This window comes from Sander lucioperca, chromosome 17 (genome assembly GCF_008315115.2).
Source record: "Sander lucioperca isolate FBNREF2018 chromosome 17, SLUC_FBN_1.2, whole genome shotgun sequence".
Lineage (NCBI taxonomy): Eukaryota > Metazoa > Chordata > Actinopteri > Perciformes > Percidae > Sander > Sander lucioperca.
The window spans coordinates 2,722,292-2,733,261 of NC_050189.1; the positions used below are offsets into that span (position 1 = coordinate 2,722,292).

Below are 10,970 nucleotides of genomic sequence, written 5' to 3' on the forward strand. Positions count from 1 at the left end.
AAACACCACAAACAACTCCCTGTATGACAGTTGGACACCCTAACCCTACCCATAACTTTTTAACCGTTAACCATAGGTCTAACTCTACGTTTTTTAACACCTTTACACATCTAAATAAAATGCATTATGCAGCTGTGGCCGCTCGGCCAATCACAACGCTAGAAAGCAATACACGTAACAGCGCCCCCTACCGTTAGACTTGCACATAGGTTAGTGGGGGGCGTATTAATACTAGGGCCCTTCTCTACCTGCTAATTGGCTGAGTAGACCGAAATTATCTATTGGTAAGCTGGATCACCCATCCGCGTCTGTAAGATGATGTAGTACGAAGAGCAAAACAATGGTAGGGAGTAGTATAATCTCGCATTGCCAGACCTATCGCCACAACACTGCTCAGCGCTGGAGGATGGTCTGGTTACATCACTTATCTATTCTGGGACAGAGGAAAAAAAAAGGCTCTGGCTTATTTGCATTTCGTTTAACCAATCACAAACGTCCTGGCCAGCACGAAGCCCATCTACAGCCATTGAGCCAGACTAGGAGTAGTATAAAGAGCCAAAGTCTGCTTAAGGAGAAAGGTTTGGGTGGCGGATGGTAGCGATGTTACGTTCTGTGCCGAGGCTTCGAAGCGTGTGTCGAGAAATCCTAGAAGTTTTCCGTCAAGCACGTATCGAGGCTGGTATCGTTTAAGATGAATGATGTCATGGATGACGTCCGAAGCCTCGCTGCCCGTCCGTACCACATGACTGGTTTATGAAGTGGTTAGAATCTACACGGTTTTATTATACATCTATGATCTACACCAGCACTTTCACTGCCCTCTGCCCACTTAAACCACTTTCCAGTTTTAGAATAGCCTAATAATATTGCCCCTCCTGCTATTATTATAGTATGACCAAAATGGATTGATTTACACACGTTTGATAGCCGCATTCCTCTCAAGGAAATCTGTTTATTATACAGTTCTCTTAATTATATTATACCACCAGAAAATACATATTGATATAAATGTATTACGTGGAAATTGAAATTGATTGACGCACGACGTTTGGGCCCTCAGGCCTTCTTTTGAGTAGGAGGACCAGAACGTCATCAGAATAAATAGAGAAATGCAAAACAGAACAGACTCAAACGCACAAGCATATGAGAGTGTATCTGTTTCTCTAAAACTCCTATTGCGCTTGTAATACATGATTATAAAATAATGTTCTATAATCACATCTGTTTTGTCCCTCAGTCTAGCTATCCACGCCACCATCTGTCTGCCACTGATCTTCTTTGTCATTGTGAGGAAGAACCCGTATACGTTTGCGTTGGGAATGGCTCAGGCCCTGGTGACAGCACTCATGATCTCTTCCAGGTCAGAATCCACTTAGCTCCTCACTCTGCTTGTAAAGCCAAATCATATTCTGTATATTTTAACATGTTTACATTGCCTTAAAAGCAACATTTAAAAGTTATATAATACTGTTATGGTTTCAGGAAATTAGACATTTTCGTATTTGTGAATGTAAAGCATTGTGTGCCAACCACTGTCTGGTCTTCTAGCTCTGCCACCCTGCCCATCACCTTCCGATGTGCGGAGGAGAACAATCGCATCGACAAGCGGATCACCCGTTTCGTCCTCCCAGTGGGTGCCACCATCAACATGGACGGGACAGCGCTCTATGAGGCGGTGGCTGCCATCTTCATCGCACAGCTGAATGACTTCACTCTGGATGTGGGCCAGATTGTTACTATCAGGTACATCGTAGTTACTAATACCTCTTTCACACCAATGACCAGGGTCGGATCAGGGTTATATGAACCGTGTTCAACCCTTCATTTGTCAATTCAAACAGCACAGTATATATTAGAACAGGGGCGTCAAACTCAATTTCACTAAGGGCCACACTGGAAAATGAGAATCACATTAAGGGTCAGACATGAATAGTCTATTGACATGTTTTTATTAATTATAAGTCAAATATTTTTGACTGTATTATTGCATGTCTCATATAGCCTTCTCACGTACAATTTGGTCCACATAAAGCCCTAAAAAGTTAGCAAAAAAGTTCCTTAGCCATCATAGACTTTAGCAAATCAAGCAAAACAAGGCCTTTCACAGGCCTGAGTATGCAAACGCTCTGGTTATGTGGGGATATCTAAATCTCAAAGTCTGCAAATCTACCAAATTCGGCTTTGAGTGTCGCATAATTTCAGTCTGAAAACAGTTTCCCGTCTTTTTGGTTTGGCGCACACTAGGCAGGCCAAAATTTATTGTGAACCTAAATTGATATGCGAGCTGAAACAATAATTTGAGAGGGGCCGGATTTGGCCCACGGGCCTTGAGTTCTCACGTGTGTATTAGAACATCACAATTATGGACACAGTTAACTTCGTGGCTTGTTATATAATGATTACTTTGTTTCAAACATAACATGTCAACATCATAATGAAAATACAAACACAGGCTTGATGGGTTCGGAGGGTTTAGTTCTGCAGTAGCTATGTATGGTATACAAACACAAAAATATGTCAGTGTTGTCACATGTATAGACATATTCAGTGGCTTTCTTACCATCTAACCATGGCACTGTGTAGGCTACCTTAAAATAGACCTGAACTCTTTAGTGGTGCTGTCCACGGTTTTTCTTTCTTTCTTTAATCTTTCTTAATTCTTTATATCGTGAAAGACACTCATGGGTTTTTTTGTGTTAGTTGAAAGAAAATATCAGTAGAAAACTGCTCTTCATAACAGTTCTGTTATTATTTTTTAGTGCTGCCTTTTATATTCAATATAATGTTCAGTTACAATGATTTACTTTCATTTGTTTGAAATTCAACAGGCAATTTGTTGTATTTTAGCAGAATACTGAAAGCAGCAGAAATGCAGAACTAAGTACACTTTAATATCTCTTTATTTATCCCAAGTAACATCGTTATGGTGATATTCAGCAATGTTACGTATTGCATATTTTCCTCATATCGAACAGCCCTAGTGTTTTAACTTCATCAATGTTAATTGGAACATTTTGGTTGCCTAAGAATGTCTTGTTCAGCGCCCAATAGCACCTTGCCAACCAACCTAGCTAGCTAGCAATAGCATTAGCTTGAGGGAGAGTTTGCTGATTTTCTGTACATCCAGATGAATGGCACTAGTACCCGGAGGCCCACGTTTACCCAGCTGCAAAAATCCACCGAATGACTGGCTTTAGCCAGATGACAATTGGCAACTTTACTACTTTACCGTTTAGCTTAGCACAGCGCTATTGCAACCATAAACAATGCTGGCTTGGAGCTATCCAGCTCCACCCTCGCGTCCAAAAATCATCACACACACTCACGGTTTTAAAACGCTAGTCCACAAACCAATGGGTGACGTTACTGCTGCTACACCCACTATTTTTACAGTCTATGGTACTGCTGGACTGTTGTAACATTTAGATGGCAGCATAAAAATTAGGAAGGATAGGAAAAAAACATGCAATTTTACTGTATGTAACAGTTGTTATTAGAGGTGTGACGAGACACTGAGCTCATGAGACAATACACAAGATTATGTTCATGAAAACGAGACAAGATTTTAACACTTTCAAAGAAAAGTTCAATGATGAAATAAGACATGAAAAATTGTCTTTTATTCAATTGAAAGTCACTAAATTCAAAAAAAGGCGAGCACTGTGAAAGGTTTTTGCCACAAACTCAAATGGCTCCTCTCCTGTATAACCTCTTCAGACCTGATACAGTAACTGCAGCTTTTTTTACCATCAATCCAAAATGCTGCCCCAAAAACCATTTAGAAGTGGCGAGTAGGGTTGCATACCGTTCACATTTTACCGGCACCGATATTTTGTACCTGAAATGTAGTGCCGGTAACCAACGGTACCTTGTTCTGGTACTTTCTTAAAAGTAATTTTTTTTTATTTTAGTCAAAAAAATTATTCCAAACCTATTTATTAGGGATGAGCGAGTACAGCATTATCTGTATCTGTATCTGTTAACCATATGAATTATCTGTATCTGTATCTGTACTCGGACTGGGCGGGGCCTAACCCGGAAGTGGGCGGGATTTAACCCGGAAGTGGGTCAGGTTGTCTTGAAATGGGCGGGGCTTTAACCGGTATGTTATTTTAAGCATGCAATTGATATGGGTTGATCAGAAATTGTTATATTTATTGCTGATTAGAAAACTATTTACATGACAGCATCAGCATTGAGCTTCAGATCAATGGTTTTGATCACGATAACAAACAAACTATATACAGAACAAGTTTTGCAACAATGAATACAACACATGCGGTTGCAATTATGAAGTAAAATGTAATGAACAACAGTTTTCATACTCAACATAACTTTATTTTTTTAACTTTTAATTTTTTTATGATCAGCGTGATTTTTTTTTTTTGGTTCTTTTTTATTTTTTTTATTTCCACACCAGGTATGTGTGTGTGTGTGTGTGTGTGTGTGTGTGTGTGAGTGTGTGTGTGTGAGAGAGTAAGAGAGAGACAGAGAGAGAGAGAGAGAAAGAGAGAGAGGGGGGCGGGGGGACTGTGTTCTACGGATCAAATAGTCCGACGCTGTTTTTCAGATCTGTTTAGAGCCAGCTGACGGTTTAAAAAAGAAAAAAAATCTCCGACAGGCAGAGACGCAACGTGAGTCTCATTCTACCAAGAACCACGTCTGAACAAACCCCACGTTTACCAGAACTCTACTGGTTAATAAGGAAGTACTACAAACCAAAGTAAAAAACAAACCTGAAGCTGAAGAAACCCTCAACGTTAACGGAAAAGACCGGCGAACCTGAGAGACTGAGGGAGAGACAGAGACAGAGAGAGCTGTTCTGTGTGTGAGTGAGCAGAGCGGGACACAGCAACACAATACATCTGTATGTGTGTAGGGGAGGGGCGCTGTGACGACTAGCCTATCACAGAACGCAGACACAGTCAACTACCCAATGAGGATTTTTATTCAATCCGAGCACAGATATTGACTCGTATTACTCGTATAATACTCGTACTCGGCAAAAGTGCTTTATCCGTACCGGATACTCGCCGAGTATCCGGCTCAACTCTACTATTTATCCTATTAAAGGACAATTCCAGTGCAAAACGAACCTAGGGGTTATTAACTGATGTGTACCCACTCTGTCTCTCTCTGAGACATGTTTTCATGCTAATCGAATGTGTTTGGAGCTTTAACGAGGCTACCGCGGACCGCTGGTTAGCTTGAAATGCTAGTATTCGGGGCATGGGGACACTCAAATTAAATCTCTATTTAATACCTACTAAAAAGGCTCGAAATATCACCACACTTTAACGTTAGCATAATCTCCACGTGGAATTCCTATACTGTCTATGGACTCTCCATAGACAGTATAGGAATTCCACGTTGCACGGGGTTCGACTAGTCATGATTGGTTTCCAAGATGGCTCCCGCAAGTAAACATGAACGTGACTGTCTTTATAATCTATCTTTTTAATAAACTATCTGTACACTTACAACGTTGTCAATGCTTCGGTTCACATTTAGGGACCCTAATTATGCTAACGTTAAAGTGTGGTGATATTTCGAGCCTTTTTAGTGGTATTAAATAGAGATTTAATTTGAGTGTCCCCATGCCCCGAATACTAGCATTTCAAGCTAACCAGCGGTCCGCGGTAGCCTCGTTAAAGCTCCAAACTCATTCGATTAGCATGAAAACATGTCTCAGAGAGCGACAGAGTGGGTACACATCAGTTAATAACCCCTAGGTTCGTTTTGTGCCGGAATTGTCCTTTAACTTAGAACATTTTGTTATTTATTTAGAACATTTTATACACCACACAAAATAAAACACCTCCCTCTCCCCTCCCAAACATGTCCCTACAACCTATATCAAATAATTATTCATTTCTTACACTGCACTGTAACTTTTATTCTTGTATTGGTATCTTATTCTATTTTAGTCTGTTTTCTAAAAAATTGCTCTTTAATATTTTAAGCACTTTGAATTGCCTTGTTGCTGAAATGTGCTGTAGAAATAAAGTTGCCTCGGCCTAACCCTCCAGTCAGTGTGTCACCAGGGCATAGAGAACCCTGTTGTGCCTGTCTATATTGGAAGTGTAACTCTAACTGCACCACAGTCTCGCCATTATATTATTTTGCAGCAAACGTGTGTCTACGTGAAGTTTTGGAAACTGTAACCACAATTGTAACAGCTTAAACTGCTTTGCCGTGACTCACTGTCACTTGAACGCTGAAGAGGCGTTGTAATGTTCTGCTCCGTCTGCACCTTAGCCTGCACCCATTTGCAATTGGCAGATAACTTGTCTTTCCTATTTATGACCAAGGTAGAAATTTCTTGCTGACATTAATCATTGTCCGTAAAATACTAAAGACGACATGTCAAATAAGAAACATGACATACCGTCATGGATAAAAAAAGAAAAGAAATTATGGTCTTCAGGTCCACTTATTATCTGTTTTGGAACTGATGTAGAAAACCGTGTATGGTTGGTCAGTCTTTACTTAGATGAGTAGAATAATAACTAACGAATATATTAGTATATACAACACAAATCTGGCCAGAGAAGAACTTGGTACAGCATGCACAGACACAGTTATACCAAAAACTTAAAGTACAGTACAATCATTTTGAGCCTTATACAGTCTATGTCCCAAATCACACAGAATCTCGCCACCTTGGAGGAAACTTAACAGTGTTGTGTGTAATCTTTGGTTCAGATCTTATCTTCCTCGAGACACCCAACGCCTCCTTGTCTGCAGACAGTGAAGGACTCTGAGGCCTTGATAAATATCAAACCAATGCCATGATGACATCTACATAACTTCATAGTTAATGTTTTTCTATGACAGGAACTTTAATCCTCATCTCGCCATCCTCATCAGCGAGGAGTGTTGTCAACGAGAGTCTCCATGAAAGTTCAAGGTCTTTACTCAAGGTCCATCTACCTGCTTTCCTGGGCTCTCAACTGCATCTCACGGTCCTCATCACCAGATGATGATCTGCTGAAGACCATGTGATGCAGTTGCAGTCAAGAAATCAAAGTTGACTGTTGATAGGAAACTAAAGTCACAGCCAAGAGGGCTTTGTTAAACTTAAACCTATGTGCAGCTGTGCGGAAACGTATTTTGATTGGGGGTGGGGGGGGCTGCCATAGCCTTACTTATGTGACCAGCTCATAGGTCTATCGTGACAAGACGTCCCCGTTTTTAAATGTGCGTTAAAAACACTTAGCAAGTCTTTCTATTTAAGTAAAGCGTTGTCAGGAAAAACTGGGTAACAGAGTTGACGTCTGAATGGCGTTGGGCTTGTTTGCCGCTCACTCTCTTTTCTTAATCGCCCTTTTTTATACAATCTATCGCCCTACACACATATGTAAGAACACTTCACTGTCCCTCTTAATTGTATGAAATTCTGCTTTGTCCCTTTAGTAAAATTGTAGCCTACTCATGGGCGTCAGTTTGGTTTAAATGTGCTGGGGACAGAGACACATTCGGAAGTACATTTCCAGAAGTGCTGGGTACAATGACGCATTCTTTTCTTTTTCTCTCTTTTGCGCAGGTCATGTTTTGAAAGACGCTGTCCTGTAGCTTACTAATGTAAATGAATAAAAATGTATGTTCTCTCTCATATTGCTCCTCATAACCACTGAAAACTGTCAAAAAAATCTAACCCAAAGTCCAATTATTATGGACGTTATCTGACATTAAGCTTTTCTGCTTCATTGAGGCAATTGTAAGGAAAAAGCTTAACGTGAAAAAGCTTAACGTGGTTTAATGTGCCTAAACAACGATCAATGATCACCAAATTTCTGGTTAGATTTTTGACAGTTTTCAGTGGTTATGAGGAGCAATATGAGAGAGAAATTTGGTAATCATTAATCATTGTTTAGGTACATTAAACCACGTTAAGCTTTTTCCTCGCCATGCGCTAATGAAGAAGAAAATGTTAATGTAAGATAACTTCTAGAATCGTTGGATTTCGGTTTAGTTTTTTTAAGTGTTGATGCCAAGATATGGTCAATTTGGTGAAGTTGTTTAGGTACATTAAACCATGTTAAGCTTTTTCACGTTAAGCGTTTTAGAATGTCCCAACAGGCAGTGTTGTGAACAGAGAGCGTGTAACCAGCGCAGCAGCAGAGCGGCTGTGTCTGTGTGTGTGTGTGTGTGTCTGTGTCTGCTCTGTGGGCATAGAGGTTGTTGTGGATTTGTTGGCATCTGTCGCTCAAGAATTATATGTGTTGTGAACTTTATTTTTTTTTAACTAAATTCAGCTCAAGGTTTTCAAAAAAAGTGGTGGGTAAAAAATGACTCATGACAAAATGTGATAGGTACGCGTCCCCACCGTCCCCACCGTCCCCACCGAAATCGACGGCTATGGGCCTACTTTAGAGCAGCTTTTGTAAGCATGATCTTTGTCTTTCCATTTTGTGTAGTACTGTATCCAATATTAGGCTACATATGGTATAACATTAGTCACTTTCTTATAAAATGTACATTTTTAGCCCTTAGTTTAAACATTTAATCAGAAGAAAATTAATTGAATAGATGAGGCCTATTTTAATGATACAACGCTGAACTCTACTTGTCCCCAGTTTGCATTTCAGAGATCTGGTTTAATGATAAGGTTTAATGCATGCATTAAACCATCTGAGACCGAGCTTGTCATATACAATAACAAAAGACGTAGTTTATTGATGATTTAATAACCTCACATCGGTAAAAGCTGGCTCCTTGCCGACTTCGTCCTCTGAAAGCTAACAGCTGTTCTTTTGCGATGCTGTCCTGTCCCCGGTGAGATTGTAGCCCTTACAAAAGCTGTTCTATCCAGTCTGGAACTTGTGCTTCTTTTCGGGGACTTGTGTATAATAAATCCATTCTCTTAGATCCGGTATTGATAGTCTTGTTGTCAAGACTTACTCCTGGAACAATGACACACCCCCTTAAAATCAACTCACTTGTGCCTTTTGGACAATTAAGGAACCTGGTGAATAAAGGTTGAATGAATGAATTATACCTATTGTTCTGGTACATACTGCATATATCTAGGGAGCAACAGATTGTTTTGCTTATACTTGCTTGCACATAGTTTAATGATGGTCTTGGTTATTTTGAACAGTCACTCTTGCTGCCGTTTAGGGCCACTCACATTTCATTTCTGAATGTTATTATGAAGAATGTTAATGAGATTGTGTCTCTGTGTTGCAGTATAACAGCAACAGTTGCCAGTATTGGAGCTGCAGGAGTCCCTAATGCTGGGCTTGTCACCATGGTCATAGTCTTAACAGCTGTTGGATTACCTGCAAGTGATGTCACTCTGATAGTCGCTGTGGATTGGCTGCTGTAAGTTTATCTGTTGGCCTTCTATCTTGACTGTTTGTCCTACTTTTCCTACTAAATAGTTTGAATTGTAACTCAAGAGCAATGCCGTAGATTGACTTTGAGTGCTGTGTTTCAGGGACCGGTTCCGTACTATGATCAACGTCCTTGGTGATGCTTACGGAGCCGGTATCGTCCAGAAACTTTCCAAGAGGGAACTGGAGAGGATGGATCTGACATCAGATGTCGATGTTGCTAACCCCTTCGCTCTGGAAGCCAGTTTGGATGACGAAGAGTGCGAGAAGAAATCCTACGTCAACGGAGGCTTCACGGTCGACAAGACAGATGCTATCTCCTTTACTGAAACCTCTCAGTTTTAGCCTGTGGTTGGTTCAGAGGAGCAGAGAAAGTGCCATGCTGCTGTGGATGTAAAACGGAAAACCTTCCATCATGTATTAGCTCCCTGACAAGAGTGGAAAACTATCCAACCAGACCCATCCTCAGACATCAGAAATCACACTATAGCAGCCTCCATTAAGCTTATCCAAGATGATCACTCTTCATGTTGGACATTTACCATCATGACTAGATTAAAGTGCTTCCTTCTTACACTCAAATTGTGCCAAGATTAAAAAATGTCAGTTTTCTGTGTGTGTGTGTGTGTGTGTGTGTGTGTTTGTGCGTGTGCATGTGCATATGCGTGTGTTCGCGTGTGTATGTATGTATTTTGCAAAAAATAAATTATCAATTTAACACAGGTAAAAACAATAATATGAATCACAAACCCAAATCCTACTTTATTTGCTCCTTGATTGGACAATAATTCTCTAAAATGTCTAAATGATCTTTATTGTGTGGGTGTTGTTGAATGGCTATGCCCCATAATGCACTGCTTGTATATCTGTCTGTATATTTAAACTGTGCCAAACATATAAAGAGGTTTTTCACCAAGTTGAATGAAGCAATATGTTAATGAAATGCTAATCACTGGCTGCAGTTTATGGAGACTTCACAGAGACTGGAGATGGTTATTAACAATGAAGTCATTGAACACTGTGAAACTTGAAGACATTTTTTCAAAACCAAATCATTAACATTTATTGCAAAGTATAATTATCATAAATTGTGGCTGTTTTTAGGCAGCGTGGGGAAACATCACAGCACAGTATATATCCCAAATTGTTTCTTCTCAAACAAGATTATGTTTGTCACCTAATGGATTTATGTGTGAATCAGTCTTTTTTTCACAATTTCACTATACTTTCACTGTGGTGTAGAGTCAAAATATGTTCTTAAACCAATGGCTCAGCTAAGACATAGATGTAAAAAGATCCATACCAATCTCACGTCTCTGTATTAAGTGTGGCGCTTGGAGAAGATGAACTTGGATGGGAGCTTGAATCTGGGGGAAACAGCTAGCCTGGCACACTTCAGAAACATGCCGGTTTTTTTTACGTCAGGTAGAATCTATCTCTGTTGATCCTGTTCCTTTGTTTGCTGCTTTCATGGCTGTACTAACGTTCCAGCTGTAGCACGCTGGGTTTACATTTTTAGAGATATATCTGGCAACCCGGCCTGGCTGTCAAACTGGGCAGTTGATAACAACAAAGAAATTCCGTCACAGAACGGAAATTTCAAAAGGAGAAAATACTGGCATTAGCATTGTT

At 40.1% G+C, this 10,970-nt stretch overlaps 1 protein-coding gene across 1 annotated transcript in view; it reads left to right on the top strand.

Annotated features, from left to right (window-relative positions):
* The window catches only part of slc1a1 (solute carrier family 1 member 1), a 27,107-nt gene extending 16,847 nt beyond the window's left edge, over positions 1 to 10,260 (top strand). Inside the window, exons 9-12 of the mRNA XM_031314668.2 lie at positions 1,238 to 1,360; positions 1,549 to 1,743; positions 9,193 to 9,327; positions 9,443 to 10,260. Of these exons, the coding sequence (XP_031170528.1) occupies positions 1,238 to 1,360; positions 1,549 to 1,743; positions 9,193 to 9,327; positions 9,443 to 9,683 (694 nt within the window). The 3' untranslated portion in view covers positions 9,684 to 10,260. The remainder of the gene's footprint in view (positions 1 to 1,237; positions 1,361 to 1,548; positions 1,744 to 9,192; positions 9,328 to 9,442) is intronic.
* Positions 10,261 to 10,970: the final 710 nt, after the last annotated feature.